General features: G+C 45.6%; 1 protein-coding gene across 7 annotated transcripts in view; it reads left to right on the top strand.

Annotated features, from left to right (window-relative positions):
• fbrsl1 (fibrosin-like 1) overlaps positions 1-27095 on the top strand; it is a 288927-nt gene that overhangs the window by 166789 nt on the left and 95043 nt on the right. For all 7 annotated transcript variants that reach the window (XM_029256595.1, XM_029256593.1, XM_029256594.1 and 4 more), the window contains exon 5: positions 26838-26867. In XM_029256595.1, the coding sequence (XP_029112428.1) occupies positions 26838-26867 (30 nt within the window). The remainder of the gene's footprint in view (positions 1-26837; positions 26868-27095) is intronic.

Here is a 27095-nt window from a genome sequence, read left to right on the forward strand (position 1 = left end):
CCAGATCCACTTCGCCCAAGATCTCTCCAGCTCATTTACGGTGTAACTGTTCACGCATCGTAACTCCATAAGCATCCCCAGATACAACCTTTATTCAGCCATTACTCTGGCATTGTACGTGTTCATTTGTGTATCTTATAATATTTAAAAAAAAAAAAAAAAAAAATGGTGGGAGGGTATCAACATTTGTCTATTCTGTGTCTTATGCACCTACTCAAACGATGAACCTTCATGCAGCAAGTGGTCGGGAACAAACTAGGTTTGCTTGAGATTTTCGTGTCTGCAGCTATGTCTCCTTCTCTCAGTGTAATGCATAAATTGTACTTTTGCTGAGATGTACATCACTTTGGACAAAAGCGTCTGCTAAATGAATAACTGTAAATGTAAATGCCATCAATAAAATTTTGGCAGATTTCAGAATGTTCTGATTCTCTTTACTTTTACTGTCCAATGTCATAAAACAGAAAGAAGTTGCTCTCAGGTGCCATCAACAACATTTTTTGCCATTGACTTTTTTGTGTTTCTTCTGAGATCAAGAGCTATGATACATAGTGACTACTGAAACATTGTGAGGGTAGCTGACAAATGCTGACATGACAATATTTGGCAGCTTGACTGTGCTTTTTCTCATTTTAATGAAGCAGTTCAGATTAAGTCCTTTCTGTCAGTGATAAATTAACAGGGGCCCTTCTGGGATTTTAACCTTTTTCATTTTGGTCAAAGATCCCAATCCTTTACCATTATGGCTTTTTGTTCCATATGAATGATCAGTACTGAATGATTTCTGTTTCAGATTAGTTAATGTTTTCCCTCCAAGCGGAAAGCCCAATTCAGCTTGGAGTTGTAATGTAAACATAGCCTAAGCCTAGATCTTCTCTTCAGCCAGCTGGAAATGGATGTCATAAATGACCTTTTCTATGGACTGTTTCTGTAAGTGCTTTACCAGACTCCCTGTGTTGACAAGGTGTCTAACTTGAGAGTGTATGCTCTTGTGTTTTGGCTCATGCCAAAACCTTGTGGCACCTTATCACCTCTGCATGGAAGCAAATCGGTTGACAGGACCGGGACATCCCCATCCTGTCTTTAGCTCCCAACCGAAAATAGTCAAAGCACATCCTGCCCATCATACATCTGTTACTGGCACACATTCTTTTGCCCAGCAACAATAAAGCTGCAAATATTCCATGGCATAGCTGGTCATTACCTATTCTTAAACTGTGAGCACTTCACAGTGAAAATGTTATATCCCTCAGTGTCAGCATGGTACGGTTGCATTTATACTTTTTATTTTTTACGCATTATATATAGTTTTTTTAAAGATTATTTTGTAAGCTTTTAAGAGTATCTTAAGGTCCCAGTCATAGCTAACTTTGATAGAGAGTCCTTGAAAGTGGCAGTTTTTTTGCAAAAAAAGGTGGCAGTTAATGAAAGTGGCAGCTTTTTTTTTTTTTTTCCCCACCAGCTTTTTCACCATTGTTAAACGATTGTTACACTTTCTTCCTTAGGTAAATATTGAAACTTGAACTACTCAAGCTGAATACACAGCTCTGTAGTTCAAGTCCAGGCATAGAATTGAAAGTGAAATGTTAGAAATGAAGGTCATTGCAAGTCAAATCTATTACATACATTTATATTTCGTATTTCATTTCATGCACTCTTTCTGAGGGAAGTTTCAGTTCCTTTCTTGAAAATGTGATCTGCTTCAGTAAGAACTGAAGTAAAGATGTTCTTGGAGGCCCTCCTTAAGCAAACCTACTCTCTGAGACCTGTCTCTTGCTGAGTGTGTGTAACACTAGGAGACTAGTGGAAATGTCAGGTGAGTTGTGGTAAGGCTGAACCAGATGTCGGATTGATGAACAAGCAGCTTGTGATACATGTTGAGATCCTTTAGCTTTTGCTGGAAAGAACAACAGCAAAACAGCCCAAAGTGAGAGTTCAGATTTCAGCCATTGAAAGCAAAGCAGTGGAGGAATCTCAGTGTTCCCTACCAAAGGCCTGGTATCCTTTCCTGGGATCCAAATGCTCAGCTGCGTATGCTCTGCATTCAGGGTCCATGGACAGCTCACTGATCTCGGTCAGGATTAATGGGGCTTTTAATGTCTTAGCTAATCCGGTTAGCGCCTGTTTTTATTGACATCGGAAGTGCGCCAGAGGCCCTCTGCATTCCCCCAGTTTCAGGGCTGGTGTACTCCTTGGTGTGCACACACATCTTCATCTAGGGAACCTTGCAGCAAATGGCCAGTTGTTTAAATGCTCATGAATCTCAGTCACTTACAGATAACAAATTCATCGGCTACAGAGTATCTCATCAAGGCAAATATGAATGAACTTTTTATTTTGAAATGTGCAGCTTGAACTCCAGACTTTTATCAAAAAATGAAGAAGTAAGTATTAAAAATGCTCACTGCCACATGAGACGTTAATCTGCTCTTACGTGAATGCCATGATAAAAGGAAAACACACTTTTCAGTCTGCAACCAGAACTTTATAAATAGTAATATGACGTTCTGAGTTTAATGTCTCAGTTGTCCACGTATGTGGCACAGAGCTGACAAAGTCGCTTCAAACATTCTGTTAACCTTCATAAGCTGTCAGAGGATAGACTGAGTAGAATGGAATTAAGTGTAGTTGCTTTGACTGCTAAGTAATCTGTCTGCACATAAGGGCAGGAAATTTCATCAGGGAATATTATGAACGTCCAAAAATGGCTCAATATTGCGCCCAAACATTGCGATGCAATTTCACTGTTGACTCAATGTTCCGTGTTTGGACAGGAAATTTGGAGATGTGCCTGTGTGTTAAAATGTATAGTGATGTAGCCGTTGGGAGAGTTCTGCATTTCCGTAAGCTGTTTAAACACAAAATCCCAGCAGCCGAACACTTGCAGATAAAGGGGGGCGTCTGGGTCATTGCTGAAACTTTGAAGTCCATACTGGGATTTGGCAGAACGAAGGTATGGATGGTCTTAAGCACTGGCGGCATTAGCACTCAGCACTATCAATGTCTCCATTAACCCACATTCCAGGCCAGCTCTCACCATGGCCATATTAGCCAGAGGATTTCAGGAATCCTTTCAACCGGTGCTTAGCCAGGCTCCCATTAACACATTCATTGCCCCATGGCCCAGACTTACACATTGAGATTTCTCTTATTCCCGGAAGAGATTGTTCGTCATAAGTGGAAACTTCTCCTCAAAGTACCTTAGGTAAGGTGGCGTTCTCTGCAAACAGATCTCCATCTACAGAGAGGTACGTTTTCACCTCAATCCTGCCCAGACGGTTGGTCACTGACATGTTCTCAGCCTCGGACCAAATGGACGACGCAGTGATTTCATTTCTGCCTTTATGAGGAGAAAACCGGGGGAATTAAAGACTCGAGCAGGAGGACGGTGGTTCATTGTCCTGGACCTATCATCTCATAAATTTTCATGGCCCTTGTTCGAAAAATGCGACTCGCAATAAAAACCCTCTCGTTATCTTGCCGCTGCTGCGCAACGCTGTAATTAACATTCAACAGTGTAACCGATCTGTCTCCTTCCCCTCTACCCGCTAATTGCCACGCTATTGTGTGTGCGCGTGTGTGTTCATTTTCCTTCACCAGTGCAACATATCACTTCCCGTATGTGCGTGGTTATGTATTAGTTCGCACAGCAGTGCCGATTCAGCCTGCATGGTTTGATGAGATGAGGCTAGCTTTGCTTTTGCATGACAGCCTGATCTTAGGGACGATGGACCCATGATGGGCAGCAGAACACAAGCAGGGACCTTCTTTGTGCTGCAGAGGAACTTACTAATTGAGGTCGTTCTCCACACACATTAGGTTGGCACCTAGGGGATGTTACACCATGTATTTACATGAGCAAAGGGTGTATTGGAGGCCAATTCATTGAGGTGATGATTACAGTAATTACAAATTTCAAACTGATGCATGTATCAGGCGGCAAAGGAAAGAGAGGGGGCAATTACTAAAAACCCATTATTCACTTCTTTGTAGCTCTGTGGAATCAGTTCATTCTACCGCAGCTGTAATTTGTATATCTCACATCAGTCGGTGAAAATATTTGTCATATGCAAAATGCATTCGGTAGCATGTGTGAAACCGAGGGCTGGAGGACAGCAGTGCCACATTTTTGTAACTGTTAGGAAATGTTACTCAGTACAAATGCTGGTTTTTGTTCTTTTTTTTTTTCCTGATCAGCCTATGAATATTTGTTCTGTGTTTTTGACTTGAAAACTGTCATTTATCCCCAAGATTCAGCCAAGAGGAAGTAGACTGCATTAAATTGTGCTTGATTAAATTTATTTGCTGTCATTATCTTAGCAAAGACCAAACTGGGTGAGATGACACCAGGGCTTCAGTTGCTGAGCAGGTATAGAGCCGTCTCTCGGTTCCTTTGACTTTTTGCGAAGGGCCCACAGGATCTCAAAGGTGAAGAGGTCACCCCAGCTGCAGGGATTTTTTGGGCCAGGGGTACAAGTAGAGTAGCTGAAGAACTGAGAGCTCAGTGGCAGCCGTCATTTTCATATCATGGTTTCGTACCACAGAGCAAAGCACAGGCCATCAGTGATTTGTCACCACTCACTCCCCAAACCCAGAAAAATGAGTCATTTGTGTCTACAGGGAGGCGCTCGCCCTGCACAGATGTGAAAAGACACTCAGGGCCATTGCGTGACTGGAAAAAAAAAATCCGTTAGCCATGTTGCACGCTGAGATCCGTGTCAGCGGCATAGAGCGGTTTGACTCACCCTTGCAACCAGAAGGTCGCCCGTGTTATGAGGGAAGGGGTTCGGCAGTGGGGAGGGAGAGAATCTGCTTCCCCTTGCATTTCTCACCTCTCAATTCTCACCTCGCGTTTCTCAGTTTCATCATGGCTCACCACAAGCCTAACCGCTTGCGTCGTTGGGTCCTTTCTGTCAGCCGCCATACGGCACACAGTGTGGCTCGCACCAGAGAGCTCGGGAAGGCACGCGGATGCTTCCACCCGAGCCCTTGGCGCATCACTCCCAACACCGACGGTGCTTCATCTTGGATACAGTAAACTTACTTCACAGAGACAACAGAGGGGATAGTAGCCTACTGGACATCAGAAATGTTGCTAGAATTATTCGTGCTAGCAAAGCTATGTACGTGCTCAATAGAGCCTCAACACACTGCTTGATGTTAATAACATAATTTGTGTGCATATTTATGTGCATCCATTGTCAGCCATTTGTGAAAATGCCTTCTGCTAGTTTCTAGAAAGGACATTCAGGGGTTGATTTTGTTCCATCAGATTTATATATATTCATTTAGTTGGCAGTTTTCTCCAGAAGGCTTACAGTGTTGTTACTTCCTAATATTTGCTCCTTTATACACCTTGCTAATTTTTGCTGGAGTTGTTCAGGGTAACCACCATGCTCAGGAGTATTACAGCAGGAGGTGTCATTCAAACCTGTGAGCTCAAAGTCCAGAGGCAGCAGTTCCAACTACCACACGCACACACACACACACACACTGAAGCTGCTTGTCCTGAGCAGGGTCGCAGCAAACCAGAGCCTAACCCAGCAACACAGGGCACAAGGCTGGAGGGGGAGGGACACCAGTCCATCACAAGGCACCCCAAGTGGGACTTGAACCCCAGACCCGCCAGAGAGCAGGCACAGGCCAAAACCCACTGCGCCACCGCACCCCTAACTACCCTGCTACCCTATATATGATATGCAGTACAGACACCGAGTTCAAAGACTGCATGTCCTTTGACACTGCTGTGGAGTTTTAATATCTTTTTTACCGCTACAGTTGTGTGTTTTCGGGTCTATGGAAGGCTTGCTTGAGTCACGATGCTGCCGTCGTTTGTCAAAAACGCGACGAAGAGCTGCTCCCAGCTTTGCACCTAAGTTGTTAACTTAATTAATTTTTCACACATATCTGGCACGTAATAACGCCTACAACACCAGCACCCGAGTCTTCAACCTCCCCTTCTTTCTTTTAATTAAATGCAGCCCGCAACAAATCTAACAAACATTCCTCTTGGCTACTAGGAATTTTACAAATCGAGGAGCTGCTGGCACACAGGCAAAGAAATTTTATGTGTATATAAAAAAATTGAAACAAAAGAGAATTGATTCTTTTGAAAGGGGTCCAGATGAAAAAGTACCATCAGATGGTATTTTATTAGACTGTTAAAGACAGATCTAATTCTAATTTGGGTAATGTGAAGTACATTATCTTCCATTGACTGATGGTGTCTTATGACTGGCTCCATGCTCTCGCCCTTTCAGTCTTGTGGTTTCCTCAGCAGTTTCACTTCACAGTTGAGGCACAATGTAGGAGGAGGTGTTTTAGTGCCTCCGTGCCTACTGCTCAGTTCCTGAACTTTGTTTATTTCTTTATTTATTTCCCCTTGTAGCTCAAAGCAAACGTCTGTTGGTGTCTTCCGTGCAGGGATGAGAGAACGTTTAGCTTGTGTTTACAGGCTCCTCAATCACTTTAAGTACCTGTAGCAGGCGGAGTTTCTTGGAAGTGCACCTTGAACAATTCCCCCTGGCTTTTTAACGTACACAAATTGTTTATCATATGAAAATATGCAGCTGTCTGGGTTTCCTATTTCACTAGGTCTTCGTAGGGGAGCGAGGGGGAATGTAATATAAGACAATGATTCCACTGTGCAGGAAATAGCTTTCAGTGCCGACGGATCGCTCGCTGATGAAGTGAAGAGGGCATTACAGCTGTATTTCTTACCCCCAGCTGCATGGCATGTAATCTTTCCAAACGTGTTGTATTATTGTTATTAAGGAAAAGATCAATTTGGGTAACATGAGGTTTTCCTCTCAGGAATGTGCAGCTTCAACAGGAGGCCTTCAGACATCGCATCTGTTATGTGCCTCCCCGTGCCTTCTGTTGGCAAAGGGGTTTTCCCCCCCAAATTTGTTTATTTATTTATTTATTCATATATTGTATTGTTACTAAAATGGTTTTTATATCCATTACATCAATGGAATACATTTTACACAGATGCATAGTTTTCTTACTTTCTGCTGACTGACTTACGGGAAGAGCAAATATCTATATCCGCTATTGGATTCTTGGAAGCAGATCACTTTAGAGCCCATAAGAAATTAAAATATCACTTAGTATTTGTCTGCCAACAGCTCCCAGCCCATGACCTCCAACCTCTCGGAGTCAACAGCATATCAGCGATATACGGATACCAGTGACATCTGCTCGTGGCTGCGTTGCCTTGAAGCAAGGAAGGGGAAATGTGTCACATGGCCATAGGTTGAGTGGGAGGTCCAGTGTTGGCTGTGTCTCTCGTGTTTGTCCCTAGCATCTCGCACCCCACACTTTTCCTAGAATCTTAGCAGTCAGAGTCATCGGTTACAGTTCAAACTATTTCCACCGCTAACATTTAGGTTTCGCTGTAGCTTTGATGACATTTGAGAACCGTTTAAGTTCAAAATGCCCACTCACTCACTATCCATAACAGCTTATCTGAAAGCAAGGTTCAGTGGGCTCCGGAGGCTATCCTGGAAACTTTGGGTGTTTGGCCCCCCAGCGTAAAGTTGCTTAAAAAGGGCACATGGCGCAAATATAAATACTTTCATTCAAGTTGAAAGGGCTTTTTTCCGTTGGAAAAAAGTGTCCAAATAGATGCTGCCTTCTGTTGTGTGTAAAACTGTTTGCGTTTGACTTCGGTTTTTCGTACAGGTAACTCTAAATAAGTTTTTCACTTGTGTTGATCCTACATAATACTGATCAGTACTACGTGATATTGGTTGATGCTGCATTTACCTTTATGTAATTAGCTAATATTTTTCTCCAAAGCAACTTACAATGTTATGCTACTTACAGCTATGTACCCTAATACACAGGTGGGCAATATTTACCATTATCAATACAAAGTAAATGCAGAGTCAATTTGTCTTCAAGTATACTACAGCAGGAATAGAATTCGAACCCTGGTCCAAGGGTGGTGGCTCTGACCACTAGGCCACCTGCTGTCCTGCACACATAATTGTTCCATGTGCCCTTAGATGGAGGAAGCTGAGTCCACTGAGGTTTTTCTGTACTTGCCATATCCAGGCCATGAGACGGCTCCCCCACCCGCTGCGCTCTCATTTGCACTAAATTAATTGAGTCCTCAATTTGAGGAGACAAAGGCATGCTGTTGATAGGCCTGGGGTTTGTTGGCCTCTGCACAGCTCTAAGGATAGGAGACCCCCAGGGTGGCGGGCTTTCCCCACAGGGCTCCCACAGAGCTCGCACTGTGGTTTCCATCTTTATCTCCTCTGAGCGGGTTTGGGGTCGGCTGCACCCCTGTGGTCATACTCTGCTGGGAATAGTATGTCCCATGGTCGGGCTGGGCAGAAGTGTGAAGCCACCAAACTGTTCACAGCCTTGACTTGTGTTGTATCTCTTAACTTAGCTATACAGAAAATCCAGGTGGTTTCCCCCCATCAAACCCAACACCCACACACATACACACACACACACACACACACACACACACACACGCACGCACACATTGCCCTAGCCTCCTTTTTTAACTCCCCTCCTTGCAAGCACCACCGCATGGAGTTTTTCTGATGCATACTGAGACCCTGCAGTTCCACGTGTCAACCGTAGACCACACACCAAAAAGGCGAGCGCAGCAGGTGCCTTTGGGAAGTTGACCTCAGCGCTGACCCCTCTCCAGCAGCCTCCCCTCCTCAATTATGAACCACTACAACCGTGCATGTTGCAATATTCATGCGCGGAGGGGGACTCTCGCCAGCAGACAGTTTCAGTTGCCGTAAGCCGAGATAAACACTTGAAGAACTGTTACAGTGGCTTCTGATTTCTCAGTGTCACCATTTTGTACTCTATAATTTAAAGCGGCTGTTAATGACCAACCCACCCCCACCCGGTCTGGCCCCAGAGGAGTGCCACTGTGCTGGGCTTACGCAACACCCCTGTGTATCGCTTCTACTGTCAAATCAGTCGCATTTTTATCTGAGAAGGATGTAATTTTATCTGATTAACTTTGTCACACCCGGCACTAGAACTAGGTGCCGTGTGAAAACTTAGTAGAATTAATATACATTTTGCTGTTTTACGACAGCGAAAGCAAAAATAGGTGCGGAACGGGAGGTACATAACAGAAGTTTAATTTTGACATATCACTGAAACCTCTAAAATGTGCTATAGCACTGCTGAGGTCAGTCTGAGACTGTGGTATATTTATCTTGCATTATGGTGAAGTAACGTAACACTGTTGCACTATATCCTTATACTTGTTTTAATTCTGAACTGTTTAAATGAATTAATCACATAGGGTTAGAAATAACGTTGATGTTTTGTCTATATGTAAATACACGATGTGTGTGTGTGGGTGGGGGAGTGCGCATTAACCTTCTACTTTGGTATCCATTGCAAATGACTTTTCTGCATCCGTGTGGGAACCGGAACAACAACAACGGCGACTCCGTGTTCCAGAATGAAGAATAGCGCTCAGCATCATGAATTATTGATCCATGCATGAAATCTTGACCACCAGCGGCCACCTCCTCATCATTAAATTCATATCGAGGAAGAAACGCGCGCGCAGAGAGGAGTGCGTGTTGTTACCCAGCATCCGGGAGGCCCCGCGTGCCGTCGGCCGAGCGATCTCGGTCGGCCTAGACAGACGCGCGGACGGCCGCCGCTCACGTGGATGGATGGGAGTTGCGGCGGCGTACGTCAGCTGCTGAATAGCAATGAAATGTGGCTGTTGTCAGGGCCAGTAAGGGTAACAGACGTCGAACAGCAGCCCGGCTCATACATACGCAGGGAGAGATTGTGCATGTCAAATGCAGATCTCACCAAAAATAAAACCGTGAGACAGACCACCAGTTCTCCCCACCGCCCCCGTCCCTCATTGCTTCCGCTGCATCCTCTTCCCCTCCCTCTCTCCCTCTCTCTCTCTCTCTCTCTCTCTATATATATATATATATATATATATCTCGCGCCTTTGTTACAGCTTTCAATTATTGCTATTGGGAGCCAGGGCATACCGCTACAATCTACCCTTTCATTTCATGGCTGCTGGAAATGGATGTTTTACTGCCTTCATTAAGATGTGCGGCAGGCGGATGCATGTTTTTCCCCCCGAAGTTTTGCTCCATGAACCTCGCCATTATAAGACATTATAGTCCCAGATTTCGGGGCGCAGTGGAACACTGTATAATTTGATTAGTGTTATTAATCAAGTGAAATACTCCCGCTACTCCCTCTCCCACAGTACTCCCCAGCAGACCCCCCCCCCCCACCACCACCACCACCACCACAAGAAAGGAAACTCACGAGGTGTTGCAGGAGCCGAAGCCCTCCTGTTAAAAACAATGATTTACTGTGTGTTTTCCCTCCTCTGCCCAGAAAATAAATCAATTGAGATGAAAGTTCCATAATTGTACTTGCTGGGAGGGATCTGAGCAAAATTGCACCATGAATTTTTTAAAGGGAATTTTTACTAGCTATTCAATGGAGTTGGAGGAAGAGAAAGGTGAAGCTAAGAGGATTTATAGTCCAGATTCTTCATTACTGAAGTAATTTTCCTGCAAATGATAGCAGGCCCCAGAGGGGAAGGAGCCACGGTGCAGGAAGAGGGATTTTTAACACGGTTAATCTTTCATCAAGACGATTCTTAAATTGCATAAAGTCTTTTTGTGGTGTAGTTATGTGTGTTTTATTTGTTTTCTAAAAGGTGCATATTTTAATGAACAAGTTCGGGTTTAAATCACAAAACCCAGACTTATTACATCTACGGAAAGGTTCTGTTCAACTAAGTGTCGTGTGTCATTGTGCGATAACATTTCTGTATTGGTAATAAATGTCATATTTTGCACTCATTGTTTGTCAAGACAGATATATTTCTATAGTACTGTGTCTACCTTTCGAATGTGTCCGCGTGAAAATGTGTACGTTTTGATGTGCACATTTACACTTATTTGTTCAGTTGATGTTTTTCTCTCAAGTGACTTACAATGCTCAATTATTGAAGTCATTTACCCGTGTATAAAGCTGGGTGATTTTTACTGGAGCAATTTAGTGTAAGTGCCATGATCAAGGGTACTGCAGCAGGTGGTGATATTGAACCCGTAACCTTCAGATCCAAAGGCAACCCCTAAATGGATAACCATATGTACACAGTGCTACCCTGGTGTTATGTAATGAATCATAAAATACATCTTTATTCTTAGAAATTAATGGCATTTTGCTCTGGTTTCGCTCTTAATATGGCTGCTTCGGTGTGACATGAATCATATCTCTGATAATTTCTCATGGAAAGTAAGTCTCATTTTGACTTCACTCCTCCTTATATCATAGTTTCTTTTTATATCTGTGGTACTGCATTTCTCTCACCGTTAAAGAAAAAAGAGTGCTGGCCCCTTGAGGTTTACCGTAACTGTAAAAACCACTTCACAGGTTTGCGAAGCGGACTCCAGAGGGGACTGGAGGCAGTGGAGGGAGCGGGAAGCGAGGGCGAAACCCCTCCTCTCTCAGGGTGGAAACATGGGAGCCGTGACACGACAGCGCTTACAGGGAGACGCAGAGGAGGAGAGAGCAAACTTGTCAGGCCTAATGAAGAGGGACAAATTCCCACTCTCTCCTGTCAGCCTTGCGCCCTTTCCGCAGACGCGTAAGGCATGCTGTCAGCCGCTGAGTGCTCCCTTTGCCCCGAAAAAGCATCTTGGAATTCCTCTGCAGGCCTGTCGTCTTAATCAAACCCATCTCTGGCCTCTGCCGTGTTATTATTCCGCTTTTATGGACCTCGGTGTCCAGAAACATTGCTTACACCTGCATCTAATGCAACAGTGAATGGCAGGGAGAGTCGTGGCTAAGCGCCGCCCGCGTCGCATGTCACATTTCCACGTGGGTCCAGGACACGGTTTCTGATGGATAAGCTCGTCTCCTCCTCTCCTCGCACAGTTTCCATTAATAAATGTCAGGTCAGAAGGTACATTTACATTTATTCATTTCGCAGATGCTCTTCTCCAACGGGACTTACAATGATTATAAACCAGTATTTAACGGACACCTTTATCCAAGGTGACTTGGTGTTTCACTGCACTGCACTAAACTGCCTGCAGTCATTCACCCATTTATACAGCAGAGTAATGTAACACGCAGGGAGGCAGTTTAGTACGGGCAGTTAGAGCCACAAAATCACCTGAAACACACGTCTTTGGACTGTTGAAGGACACCCCACAAACACAGGGAGGACATGCCAGACGGAGCTGGATTCAAACTCGCGTCCAAACCCACGGCCCAGATTCTGCTAGGCACCAGCAGTACCCGCTATGCCACCATGCTGGGAAGGGTAGGCACTCTTAAACAGGCAGTCAAGATGTATTCTCAAGGTGAGCGAGCCCAAGGTGACAGGTCCTACTGGCCGCCCCACCCCATGGCCTCTTCATTTTACACTCCAGCAGGCTAAAAGGCAGAGGCTAGGGGCCCAATCAGGGAGACAAGAAGAAAATAAATGGTTTTGTGCCCTGTCACCTGCTGAGCTCTCTCTCTAAAGAGCCCTCAGTGACATCTATATGCAATTAGATGTAAAGAGTCACTGCTTGCAAGTTGGGTTCTGAAGTTCACTCAGAGCTTCTTGTCCCATTGACCAGACAAAGACAGAAGCAACACCACTGATTTTCTCCTACCGCTCTCTCTGGCCATTCACTTTTGTGCACAGGCATTTTTATAGTTGGTATTTACTAAGCCTGGAGTCCCTCTTTGCTGTTTTATTGTAGGCAGGCAACATAAACCGCCAGAGTGGGAGCGATGGAGGCGAACAGGCCAGTAGCATGGCTGCCGTAAATCTGCAGAGTTCACTGGAGCTGTCTTCTCCAGCGCGGTCAATGACTTGATAACTTATAAAAAGCTTGCTAGGTCTCTCTAAAGCTTTCTCCCCGTTGAATGGCTCCATGAGCACAGTCTGTCTGATAGAGCCGTTTGGATGAGCGTAGTTGGGAGCGTTCAGAGTGTTGAACACGAATAGGATGTTCGGTCAAAATGGAAAATGCCCCCAGTCATTTTTTTTATTTTACTATATACGTGTATGTGTGTGTGCGCGCGCGCGCACACACACACACACACACACACACATACATACATATCTTTTTTTTGGTACGTCTTCTGCAGCTAGTAATGTTGTAGAAAGATTAGCAGGGCAATATAACATTCGTACACTTGAATTCTTGAATTAGCTGTAAACGAAGGCCTGAGTTTAAGAGCATTTCCTCCTCCTTCATATTTTTCTTCTCCTTCAGAGTGTGTTCTATACATCTGTCGAGGCTAGTAGCAAAATGTGTTCTGGAAGTGCATTAAATATAACCAGTGTAAATAATTTTGTAGGTGAAAACCTGCAAAGCATAGATCCACTCTATATGTGGCCACAGTCATAAGCGTACATTAAATAAATGGAATTCAGCCAGTAAGTGTAGCTGTTGCCTGGTTATAGGAGCTGGCTTGTGAGATGAGATTTTCAGGCTGTCGTGTCAGATGAATGTCGCGCATTTTGGTTGCGAGAAGGGGTTTGTTCCACTGCTCAGGAGCCAGGCTACCGGAAACTGCACGCTTGGGAAGGGCAGTTAGACAGCATAAAATTAGAGGGGCAACTGGACCGAAAGGGATTTAGGACCACAAAGTGGTCACAGGTTACCAAGTGGCTACTCAGTGAAGTGACATAACATTTTAGACACAACAGTGAGCCACCATTCCAAATGGTCTCGAGCACTTTCGTGCAATAAAAACCAGAAAGCTGGCCAGCAAACACATGAAGTGCAGCTGAAGGGCACCAGTATTCAAGTTGAGGAGGTTTTTGAGGCAGAAAGATGGTAACATCAGGAAAGCTTTCATGGAGACCTGCAGGTGGTGAGGATGCTTGCAGGAGGTGGAAGAGTGCTGCAGAGCACAGAGGGCCTGATGCGAGCTACCTTTAATGTGCCAGGAAGGTGGTAATTATGAACATGGTGTAAAAGCAGCAGGACTGGTGTCTCTCCAGGACTTGGAGCTGTGGCCACCGATGTAGAAGGTTGCGTGGTGCAGGTGGCAGTGCAGGCGGAAGAAAAAAGTTGTTTGTCCACGGGGTTCGCGTGTACATGCGCCTCTGTTTCTCTTTCTGTCATGGCGGGTAGCAAGATGTTGGAGAACAGGGTCGCCGGGGAAACCAGCAGGGGAAGAAGCCCCGGCATGCTTGGTGCGCTGGGGAAGAATAAAGGGAGGATAAAGGGTAAACACTCCCAAGAAGAAAGTTCATCCTGGGCTGCTCTGTGTAGATGCAGCATGACCAATTCAGGAGAGGGGATGAATGAGGCTATTCAGCAGGCCTCCTGAAAGGAGCCCTGCTGCGTACTGAATGAGGGTGGGCCCATCTGGGCCAGGAGGACGTGCACAAACCAGTGACCTTGAAAATTACCCAGGAAGCACTTTATGATGGTCACCCCAGCAACGGGTTGGGTTCACATGGCAACGGAGCACTCCTCTCAATCAATTCCTGGCAGAGTCCTAAACTTACCAAAGTTTAGTATCTTGAAGGACGGCGTCAAGGCCCTGTGAAACCTATTGATACCAAACCAAACAAATGGCAGTAAAGTGGGATCTATTCAGTGCAGCATCCATGGAGATGCCTGCAATGAAAGGAACAGAATGTCTTTAAAATGGAGCCTTCATATTCCAATCTAAAGATGAAGGGTATTACAGGGAAAATGCACGTTTCAGTAATGAATTTTATAACATCACAGTGAAGGCTTGAGATGGGTGCTCAAGAACCGGACATTGCAGTTGAAAGCTGGCCATGTAAACATATGTTTTCGGGCTCCTTTCAAAGGTTTTAAATAGTAGTACTCGCTATTAAAGTGTAATACGCTTTCTTTTGTAGTCTATTGTGGTACATCTCTATTCAAGGGCCACATGAGTGTTAAACATTATTGTGTCCTTGTATACTTAAAAATACAACAAAAGTTGATGGCAAACAATGACAATCCACCTACATACGTCTCCCTATAATGTAGTAATGAGACTGCAGATTCTTCTAGAAGCACAAAGCAGCATGGCATTCTATGTCTGCCTGATCCTCCTTGAAAAGGATGGCAACAAAGACAGTCTGAGTCATATGAAATCGTAATTTCTTAACGGACAGATCTTTTCATCGTTTCATTTTAACAATCTGGCCGAGGCAAGGTTTGCGGAATATTCTGAATCCTCCGAATGCGCTCTCAGTGTGGAGGGTCTTACGTTTATGTTTACGGTTACCTTACATTCTTGATATGAACCTCCTCTTCCAATGCTCTTTTGTGCAATTTGGGCAGTTTGGATTGTACCGATATCTGAGCGGTTAGGGACAAGGACTGACTTGTTGAATCTTTTTGATCACACTGTCTACACAACTCTAAAGATCTAGCCGGAGCAGCCTTCTGAATGTTTCCACAAGACGTCCTCCAGACATGATGCCTCCACACATTCTGCCTCAAAGTGTACGTCATTTGCGTGCCATTTCGTTTTTTTCCTTTCTATTGATTGATGGACACATCTTGTTTTTCCCCCTTGTTCTAGAAAACAGCCTTTCCCTTCACCGCAGGAAACTCTGACATATTGACAGCAGTGCAACATTTGCTTGTACATAAAAGCCACAGAGATCTGGTTTCTTTTAATTGCCGTTCGGTAAAACTACACAGCCGTCGCATGAAGGTGGGGTGGGTGGCAGAAGGGGGGGGGGGGTCTCCTTCGATGGGAAGCCGTCGCAGTTTGGCCATCTTCATACACGACAGGAGCGAAAAGATGGAAGTAGCAATGCATGGAAAAAAATGGGGGTTGGGCTGGTACAAAAAAAAAAAAAACACGAAAAAGAAGAGGGGCTCTGAAAACACAGCTCATAAAAATCAGTATTATAACAACATTAATTGATGCTGCTGAGTGCCATATGCGGCGCCATATGGAAGAGCCAGCCCAAGAGGACTGCTATAATAGACAGCCTGCGGTGCTGCACAACTTGGCACATTTGCAAACAAGGGATGTCCCATTAATATCCGCCATTCAGACAGCGCAGAGACAGGGGAGAGAGTGCAGCAGCTTCATGTTAGATTGTGCCTACTTTTGTGCGTGAGGGAGTGCTGTGTGTGTATGTGTGTGTGCCTAGCAGAACCCAGGCCCCAGACCTCCTTAAGACCTTCCACCGCAGCCCATGACGTAGCCGCCATTCATTAATTTCAGTGATGAATGACTCCTCCCTGGGGTGGAGAGATGCCAGACATCCCCCCCACTGTCTTGCTCGTCGCTCTCACACACTGACACCTGTACCCTCATCCCCCAGCTGCCCTTCACACTGTCCTATCAAACCTCTACAGGTGAGGCCTCTAGCAGATCTTCTTAAGACCTTGCATTGTTCCCACAGTTTGTGTGACAGGCTCACCTTCCGCTGAAGTTGCAATAATTGATTGTATCAGTTCAGGGTAAGCACCTTGCTCAAGGGTACTACAGGCAGAGGTGGGATTCTGACCTGGGCCCTTCAAGTTACAGCTGCTGCCTTTGGATCTAAAGGTCGCAGGTTCGATTCCCGCCTCCGACTGTAGTTCCCTTGAGCAAGGTACTTACCCTAAATTGCTCTAGTAAAATTACCCAGCTGTATAAACAGGTGAATAATTTCAAGCTTGTGATTGCCATTCTGAACCTTAATTGTAACCTTAATATTGTAGGTCGCTTTGGAGAAAAGAGTCAGCTACATGAGTAAATGATGAAGCCCAGAGATAGCACTAACCACTACACCACCTGCTGCCCCTTTGCATTTACTTGCCTCTGTGTTTCATCCCAGGTCCTTTAAACTAAGTCTTTACCCATCCTGTAAGAGTGTGCAAAACCTTAAGTAAAACTGAGGGAGAGAGAGCAAGAATTTCCTCGGTTTAGTGAGAGCACCACGGGAGAGAGACCCGCTCTGATGTTCTGTGATATCGCTCCAGCGCTGGGTCAAACATTGCTGCTGCTTTGTGTTCCTCTTTGTTTCATCTTCCCAGCGCATCTCTAAATTATTCACGGCCCCAGGGACGAGCACTGCGAGCTGTCTCCTCCGTCCCCCGGAAAGTGCACTTCAGAAGCGACCGCAGACACCCTTCTATGCACGATCCCTCTCTCTCTTCCTCCTCCTCCTCCTCATTTTCGTACTTCGACCCTTCGCCTTGACACACCTGAGCAGTTGGAGAAGTTTTCCTGAGGGACCTGGACAAAAACTGTTCACTCTATCTTCCACTCTCTCCATAGGCTGTGCTCCTAGATTACATTAATTTTCTCTACCTGTCCCAAAAGTCCAGTGTGCGCGCGTGCGTGTGTGAGAATGTGTGAGACTGTCTTTCTTTTTTTTTTTTTTTTTTTACTTTCAATGTTGTCACTCCTGAGCAGTTTGCAGAAGTTCAGTATCACAAGGTGCTGGGATGCTATAAGAGACATTCCACCGTGTGTCTTGCCCTAATGATTTCCAATGGCTTTGTTCTCTGTTTTATCTCGGCTTCAGAACTGACCGAGGGCAACCTAAATCCCCCCACAGGTCGATGGTGCTCATTAAAGACCCGTTGACCAAAGGCTTCATCTCTCCTCCTCACATCAGGAGTTGCCGACTTCAGTAATATGAAATTCAAATAAAAGTAGTGTGATTGTTTTTTTTTTTTTGAAGTCTTCCATGCTTAAAAGCATTGTGCCGCTTTGTTTTCCTTTGCATCTCCTGCTTTCTGTGCGTGCCTGTGTACATGCTCAGTAGAGGGAACAACAAGCAAGCAAGAGGAGAGCTGAAGAGGACTTGAACAGAGTCCTAGTCGATGCCACAGGACACTCATTTGTAATTCTTTAGCCTGCGTGTGACAGCTTTTGATCATTTAAGAAGGTGGACTGGGGGTGGAGGGGGTAGTGGAACTGCCCCACGCTCAATTGCTGTCACCCAGCATGAATGCCCCCTCTGGCCGCGTGACAAGTCTACCGTGAAACGCTTCGCTGCCCCCCAAAATTAGCAGCGGACCCCCGGCGGCACATGCTTCTCATGACCAGCATGCAGTGGGCTGCTGCAAGACCCTTTTCATTTTTCTCCCGCCCCCTCCGCCTGCCTTCCTCCATTTGCCTCCCTCCTTCTCTGCCTCCTCCTTTCGAAGCGTGGGCTGCAACACCGCAAACTGCATCTGTGGTGCTCATCACAGCACCATCCTAGAGCAAGGCAAGGTTGTGTGTGTGTGTGTGTGTGTGTGTGTGTCTGTGAGTTTGGCTTTGTGTTTAATGTGTGTACTTATGTATGTGCCATATGTGCATGTACATTTTGAGTCTTTATATGTTTGACTATTGGTGTGTGTGTGTGTGTGTGTGTGTGTGTGTGTGTGTGTGTGTGTATGTGTGTGTGCGCGTGCGTGCTCATGTCTGTGCCTGCGTGTGGGAGGGCAGAGGGGGAGAGAAGGGAAAAACTGTACAGAGCTGTGCCCCGAGGCTCAATCTGTTCCTCGCTGAGCTACATCAGTGTGGGAGATGGCGGCGCGGGCCGCAGGGAAGCCTCCGCTCGCTCCATCAAACTGTCAGGCAGCCAGCGGAGCCGTGCGGGGGGACTCTCGGCTGCCCTCAGGGCCAGTTCAAGTCAACATCCCATTTCCTTCCTTCCTTGGCTAATTTCTCCACCACCAGAGTTCAATTTCCACTGCCTGGAGCCCACTGTGGTAGCTCGGCGATGGAGCTTGGAGTGGTGTCAAAACAAGGGAGGTGGTCGAGAGTGTGTGTGTGTGTGTGTGTGTGTGTGTGTACGTGGGTTGGGGGAGCAGGACGTCTTGGGGAATTGGCAAGGCGAAAAAGACTGTCAGGCAGGAGAAGGCAGGGGGGTGTAGGGACAAGGGGGACCTTATAAAAGATTGGCTGCCGAAATGGATGCCATAAATCAGCAGCCCTCATCCATTCTGGCAGCGGCTTTTCCTTCAGCTCCCCTCCTGCATCCCTCTGTGTCTCTCTCTCTTTCTTGCTCCCTTTTCCCCCCAAAGCCGCTGTGTGCAGCCAGTGTCCTCGGCAGGCTTTCTGGCTGCACCGGGGCCTCATGAATAAGTACTCCCCTGATCCCCCCTCACGGTGCTCCCATCAGACGCAACGCCGCGCCAGGCAACCGAGAATGCCGGCCAAGCCAGGCCTCTCCCCGGTGCTCAAAAGCAGGGCTCGGGGAATTTTCTGGGAAAACAGAAGGTGGTTCTCTAATTCGGTGGCGGGCGTTGCTCAAGGTCTGCCGGGGTCCCCCTGCGTCCCTCGCCTCGTTGCGGGGCTCTACTTGGCTGGGACATGCGGGGAAGCAATGCTTGCTGACGATATGTGCGTGGGCCTGGGGCTCTGTAAAGTCCCAGAAATAGAGAATATCTCTCCACACTTGCTTTGACTTACATTGTAAACCATTTGACGACTGAGAAGTCCTTCGGAGAGGGGTCCTGTGTCTGTCGCATGCGTGAGACCGTTCTTCCGCAAATGCCCGTACCTGTCCACTTCAAAGTGCTGCATCAGTGTAGTACTTAGTTATTGTGAATTGTACTGTAGTAGTAACATACAGTAAAAGCATATGTTGTATATGTTCTCTTCAATGTTACACCGTGGTCCAGGAGAAACGCTATTTCACTCCGATGTATGTTCTAAACATTGTGGAAGTTACAATAAGTCGACTTAGACTTTTTCATCAGTAGATGTTTTGCTTGGCTAGCATACCTTTCTATGACCGAGTCCACTCTTCCTCTTTTCTTAAACTGTTGTTTTCAGCCTCTTAACACGTGCAAGAAGCATCAAGTGTTAAAACCTCGCTTGACAGGGAGAAGACGGAAGATAGAGAAACATGCAAACTCCGCACACCTTCAGCTGGACTCAAACTCATGCCTACCAAACAGCTCAGGAGCTGTGAGGTATTGGCTTTACCAACTGCACCACCATGTCCTACAGGTCTTGCGTTGCAGTTATGTATAAACACCCAATAATTGCCATTATTCAAATCAAAGGTCAAACTTTTTTCAGTGTCATTTCATAGTCTTTCTCAAATGACCTTTTGGAAACAGGGCATCCAGCACTCTCCTTGTTCCTAAAAGAGGCACCATGGGAGTGACGGCCTCCACTTCCACATTGCTGGAATAATATTTACGCCTGCAAAAGGATTGCAGAATCTCCTTCCCCTTCATTGTGAGTGGGCACTTGTTGTTTGTTCTCGCTCTGCCATTACCCCGAAGCATTGTTAACGTTTTCCTTCGACCCGCATGCTCTCCTTGATCTCCTCCGCATTTTTTTGTCACGCAAGCTGACGGAGATTCGCCGTTGCTGCACGGAGGGCCCTCTGCCTTCCTCCTGTCCATGACTCATCTGGTTCTCCATTTGCTGTGGCCCTAATAGGGCCTGTGCGCAGGAGGAAGAGGCAGAGGTACACAGTGGGGTGATGAATAATTGAGCCCCGGAGAACCGCCTGGAGCATTCCTCTTGAGCTGAGCACTTTCGCCATAGTGACTGAAGGGACCGATTTGGAAGATTTTTTTTTTTTGTCCAAGCCGAGATTTTAAGTTGCTTTTAGTCGTTTCCACTGTACAGGTTGTGCCTACGAATTCATGCCGCTGTCCCCCCCATAGAGACCACATAGGGAGAGTATAGCAGAACGAATAAGGTCCTAAGTCCTTGGTCTATAGAGAACATCTTTTCCATGTTCTACCTTGACTCGCCCGCACCTCACCCATTTCTGTAACCTTTTGGGTGCTCTTTGTCATCTCCTGATATCCTCCGGACTATTCGGTATACTGAAATGTAGGCAGTGATTTTCTGTCAAGTCCTCTTCAATATATCGACTGTATATTAATTTTAAATTAATTTTTTTTATTTCTTTGCACAAACTCTTCTCATTTTTGTACGGATATCATTACATGGGTGTCTGAGAAGTCTTTGCCACTTACTCTTTTTTACACTACCGCGTGTTTTATAAATATCCGCATAAAGCTAATGATAATGATTTCTCTAAAGATTGTGTTATGTTAATATTCCCGTTTCACCCTTTTCGTGGACATTCACTCTCCAGACCTTAAGGATGTTCCAGTCGTCCCAGTAGGAGAACTTTTCAGTATGTAAAATGCGCCAAATCCAAGCTGAAATGTCTCTGACAGTACAAACCAAGTGAACCTCACCAAGAGATGAATACCGTAAGAACTTTGCTTACAGGCTGAAGGTGCTGGGAACTGACCATCTTGGTTAGTATTTACATCAAATGCTGTGTTGTGTTCTGCGTGCACTTATTTTCATTTATTTCAATTCTTTATTTGTATGCATTTTCATTCCATCATAGGCCCACATAAGTTTAAAAAAAGCTTAAGAAATTGCAGACAGAAACTGAAAATCTAGAGTGAATATGAATAGCTAATATTTAGCACACAACATCCTGGTTAATGCTAACATGTTGCTGGTTCGAATCCCACTGCTGTCTTTGATCAAGGTACTGACTCCGTATTGGCACAATATGAATACACAGCTATATAATTTGGAAAATAATTATTTGTCAGTTAATGTACAATAATGACATGGTAAACTGCCTTGGAAAAAGTTGTCAGTTTTAAAAGTTTAAGAAAAAATGTAAATTTGCATGTGAGATTGACTCATATTGAGTGTGGTGAGACAAAGCTGTGATAGTCATACAAAGTACTGAACAACCCATTTTCCTGCATACTTTCTAACACAACACATTTGCTCTGTAAATTTCTATATTCATTTTGACCATCTTATTAAATTGCATCTGTTCCATGCCTGAAATCCTTACACTGCTGCTGTTAGTCTTTTGTTGCTGTTTGTTTGTCTTTTGTAACTGTTATGGAACTTGCACTCCACACACCCCTTTGGTCACATATGGTTTTTAAATGAAGCTGTCTTTTTGGGAATGGATTAAAACATATATCTGTATATAGCCTTGCACTTTAATGTTGTATGGAAAAATAGGGTGCTTTTAATTGTCCACCTTAGCACAACCTTACCAAAAAACATGGGTCTAAAAACATGGGCCTTTTTTGGACCGGACCTGACAGTATTCATTGTTTCTTCTCATTCAGCTTGTGCTGAAGTTTCTGCTTCAGTGACCATCCAAGCATATGGTACAATTTCTATAAACTGCAGCAGCTCTGGTGTTTATACAGAAAAGCTAATGGAGAGATTACTGGATTTTCATCACCGTCCAGAGAGGAGGGACCACTCTGTGGCTGATGCTCTGGTTTCGTTCACACTTAAGGCCTCAAGAAAGGCACCCAGGAGCAGCCAACAGAGCAGCCAGACATGCAGCCCTGCCTCTGCAGAGCCTTTCACGTCCACAACGGAGTGTTTGGCTAGTGTGGCCCCCAGCGGAGGCTGATGCGGCGCCAGGAGTGTCTGGCTCCTGACAGGTGTAGCTGCGTCATTAATTTGGGCTGTCAGTTTAATGTGCTCTGAGATGCATGCTGGCCCCTGTCATTCCTCAGAGTGTGTATTAAAATTTGAAACGCTTCGGATGAATTGGCCGTCACCTCCGCAAGCCCCCTTCTTCCCGTGTGTCTTTAAACAACCCTGGGGGTCACTGTAAGGCTACATAAAAGCCTTGGTTCATCCTGGGGTTCTTGTAAGTAGGGCACAGACTTGCAGTGTTCAAAATGGTGTGTAAATATTATTCACCCATGGGGTCATTCATTGAAAAGAAACAATGTAAAAAAACTCCATATCCCATGAAGCCTGTGATTCTTTCCCCATTGCTACTACAACTCCCATGCACAGCTGTGGATCCTTGATCCTTCTGCTTCTCCACCAGAAACCACTTGTCTGGAAACTGGCAGGAGGCCCATCAGGAAACCTGGCTCCTGTCGGAGCACTCTGCAGGCAGCATCCCTCTTCAGTTTTAACCAGGCCCCAACAACCTTTTCTCTTTATTAGAGCTGTTTGTTTATCTGTTCACTTTTTTCCCTTTGGTTGATTGGCAGCCTTCCTCTTCCTGCCTTTCCCTCTCGTGTTGATGGTTGTTGGGGACAAGTAGCCAGTCAGCCAGAGGACCTTTGTCACTCTCTTGAAATGACTCTTCATCTTTGGGCCTGGGTTTCCATTTCCTGGCTGCCGAACACCTCCCTTCCCTCATCTCCTCGTTCCATCCCATGTGTATCTCTTTCTTACATCACCGTGTAGGCTTGGTTGCCATTGATGATTCATGTGGACACATGTGTCCTACCTTGGGTATGGCAGTTGCCCCCACAATCCTTCCACCCCCAAGTGGCTGCAAGGCTGGGGATTGCAGCTCTCTGGCAGATGTTTGCTGCCTTTGTCATCCAGGTTTAAGTCAGTTCTCAATAACCGCATAAAGCAGGGCCTCTGCGGGAGCAGCCACCAGACCGAGATCTGTGTTTCATCAATGCCAGTGTTGGATCCATATCTAAGCCCCGGTTTTCAGAGTGCTTACAAACACACACCATTTCTCTCACCAGTCCAACTTTACTCAAGTTATCAAGTGGTCAAACCCTATTACGAGCAGCTTGAATTGGGATCTGTTCCTCTGAGCCACGGTGGTGCGGGTACAACTGGTAGATTTGCATTGATGAGAATTGATTTTGGGTGTGTAGCTGTTAAACGGAGAGGCTGTTCGTTCTCCCATCAGCACCCTACTGACAAAGCATGATGTCAGAACAGCACTAACAGTGTTCATACAGCTCCAGGTGCTGAATGAGTCCAAGTGGAAATTTGATTGACAGCTAAAGCTTAAGCCATTATTTTTTATACCTGCTCTATAATGGGGGGCTTGTGACAAGCGACACTCTGAAATTAGGTTGTGTTTAGCCGATGATCCTCAGAGAATTAGGAGGCTGTTCACACAAAGCCCTGTCCGTTACCACACATGTACTCACACTCATACACAATGCTTCACATATCTTTCATGGATTCTATACCCCAGTGCAACCAGAGAATGTATTAATCAAAAAGATTTTGCACTTCTAGGTTCCTTAAAAAGCAGATTGGGGATACCAGCACAAGGATTATTTAGCAGGTTTTCCCACCCTTGTGATGACATTTTCTAACAAAACCAGAGCCATTTTGCTGCTGACTTTTTGTTTCTCCCCTCATTTTACATTTTACATTTGTGTGGCTGTGTGTGAATGCACATCAGTGAAGGGCTGTATGGCGCAGCAGGTGGTGCTGGACTTAAAGCTGCCATCTTGTACTTGAAGGACGCCGGTTCGAATCCTATGTGCTGCTGTAGTACCCTTGATCAAGGTACTTACCCTGAACTGCTACAGTAAAAATTACCCAGCTGTGTAAATGGGTAAATGGTTGTAAGTGACTTAACTTTGTAAATCGCTTCGGAGAAAAGCGTCAGTCAAACAAATAGGTATAAATGAGGGGTATTGATGCATCGTCTTTTATTTTCTGCTTGTTGTGCTCCGCCTCTGTTTTCATTCCTTCATGTCTTTCATTGCTGAACTACTGCAACGTGGGAGGTTTGGACTCAAGTGTACCCTTATTGTTGGACCGCTGTGACATTCCCAGCCAGAGCGCATGCACCGGTACGCAAACACATGCGCGCACGCACACACACACACCAACAATGAAGAGCTGCCATAGAAAAGTCTCTTGACTTAACACTGTGCGCTGACAGGAGGGGTTTCCGTCCTTTAGCCAGTCTTTGAAAAGCAGAGAAAGGATGGATTCGGGGGATGGGAGGTGTCTTTCTCTAAAGAGTAAAGAGGCCTCAGTCCCCGGGATGTATTAGTGGTTGGACTCGTTACTTCATTACACATTTGGACCCACCGCACTCGCCTGAACAGCCGCCTTGCGCCCTTTGACCCGGCCCCATCCTTTGTGCACAGGCCTGAAAAGGAGTTAAACAAAATAAAGTGGCCCACTTAAATATGTAGCCACAGAGGCTTAATTGACAGACGGAAGACAGCTTTTTCAAGGCAGTCCAGTGCCGCGCGAGTCGAGCCGTCCCTGTCATTGGAGTCCACATCCAGTCCGCTCCTGTGACCGCCAGCGGAATCTCATCTAATTTTAATAAGTGTCCACGAAAGAAAGTCGCTGTCCTGACAGGGAAGTAAAGAAATTTGAATAACAGCGATATTGTACTGCTGTGGAAGCTACGTTCGTTTCGCATCGTAATTGTAATTGCTGGTTTGCGATCCATTAGCACAGCCAGATGTAAAATGAATTCCAACGAATGTCTTGACGTGTGGAAGGCCATGGGTAATGCTCCCATAAAATATTAATGCGTGTGTGCAACTCTGGAATAGCAAAACAGTCTTTGGGGGTGTAAACATGTGTGTAGATGAAGTCTGCGCTGGCATGTCAATGTGTGCGGGTGAATTCTGCGTTAGCTTGCACACGTGTGTGGATGAATTGTGGTTTGATGAGCACGAGTGTGAGTGAATTCTGAGCTAGCGTGCGCGTGTGTGTCGAAGAATTTGGGGCTAGCATGTGCAAGTATGAATGCTGGGGAATGGGGGCTTCCCTCTGGGAGACAGTTGTCTATTGAGCTGCCTGCATGGAGGCAACCCAGTCTGAAGTGTGTGGTTAGAGCACATGAAACATCCTGCAGTGTGTGTGTTGAGAATGTGGGAGGGCAGCGGAGGTGGGGGGTGCCAGTGGGGAGTCTTCCTACTTCCTTTAGAGCACAGGAAGGCGGGTGCGTGACAACCCACTCGCTGCTTTGTGGTTCTCAGCGTTACACGTCTGCCTCCCCCCTTGTTTCCTTCTGTCTTAGCCCCTTCTCCTGAGTTTTACAACCCCCTCGCACACCCTCAGTCCCCACTGTATTTATCAAACTTAATGCGCTTTGGGAAATATTTGCTCGCGTGTTTGAAGCATCCCACGACTGCAGTTTCACTCAGGTTACTCCCTGGCATCGGTGAGTTAGCAAAGTGCTGGTGGAACCCCCAAAACGTGAAGGAATTCCACACATTGGGGACTTAAAAGTGGCGGTGTGAGGTTGATCTGCTTCTAAAGCGATGTTCGGTGGAATGCCGTCTGCAGCCATTGGGATGTGTGACATTTTCTATTAAAAAAAAGAGGAGTGGAATACAGTTGGGCTGGACTTTCCGAGACCAAAATTTCAAAGCATTAAAAACAAAGCACTGTGAAATGTTCAAAAGGGATTGTTGCATCTGTTGGTCTACATTCATACCGCTTGTAAAATTATTCTTTAGCCGAGAAAGTCGAGTAAGCTGATATAAGAGGTCTCTCTTCATGTATGTTTAATGTGTAGCGCACTTGTTCTTTACAGAAATGTGTGGCACAAAGCCGTTATCACGCCTCTTCGACACGTGTTTTTGTGTCATACAAGTCAAGTACATAAGATGCAGAGCTAATTTTTATTAGTAACAGAACTGGGTCACAACAGCATAGAGGCATTATAAGAGGAATAATATAGTAGGACAAAATAGAAAAATGGAACTCAAAGTGCTCCAGTACTTAGCAAGGGTGGTCATACAACCCTAGAGTGAATAATTTTAACACCTGCTTTAAGTTAGGATGAAGGGCCTGTGCTATAAAATGAAAATAGCAAAGTGGGTTAATGAACTGATGTCACCCTGTAAATCACTTCGAACCACATCGAACCATTTGCTTTATTACCAATTTCTTGTCCACCCACCATTGGACGTTTTATTTTGACTGAAAAAATTCCGCAGAAATTTGGCAGATAATTGTCTCGTGTGCTGCTTCGGAAGCTCGGCAACTTTTCGCGAAGGAAATACTTCTCTTCACTGCCATGGAGCCTCGTTTGTCTTGAAGGCTGTCATGGAGGGAGAGGATCCGTAAAGCGGGATAACATCTGTTCCCATAATGAGAGGGGCGAAATGAATAATTCTTTGTGTTTTTCTCTCCTTTTCTCGTTGCAGTGTGACAGCGAGAGCGACATCGATGACAAGGTAAGCCTTTCTTTATCATCTGTTTATTTCTCCATCCACATGTGGAGCTCTGAGTTTTTCCACCCCCCCGCCTCCCCGCTGTTGATAAGAAGAGATGGGGGCTAATGGGCGTTTGTAGTTGCACCGTTGTTGATCATTTGCATTTTGCCGAGAGATAAGGGAGAAGGGGAGGAATGGAACAAAGAGGACTCACACGTGCGCCTGTGGTTTCTCTGGCTTAATGAACGT

Source organism: Scleropages formosus, chromosome 12 (genome assembly GCF_900964775.1).
Source record: "Scleropages formosus chromosome 12, fSclFor1.1, whole genome shotgun sequence".
NCBI lineage: Eukaryota > Metazoa > Chordata > Actinopteri > Osteoglossiformes > Osteoglossidae > Scleropages > Scleropages formosus.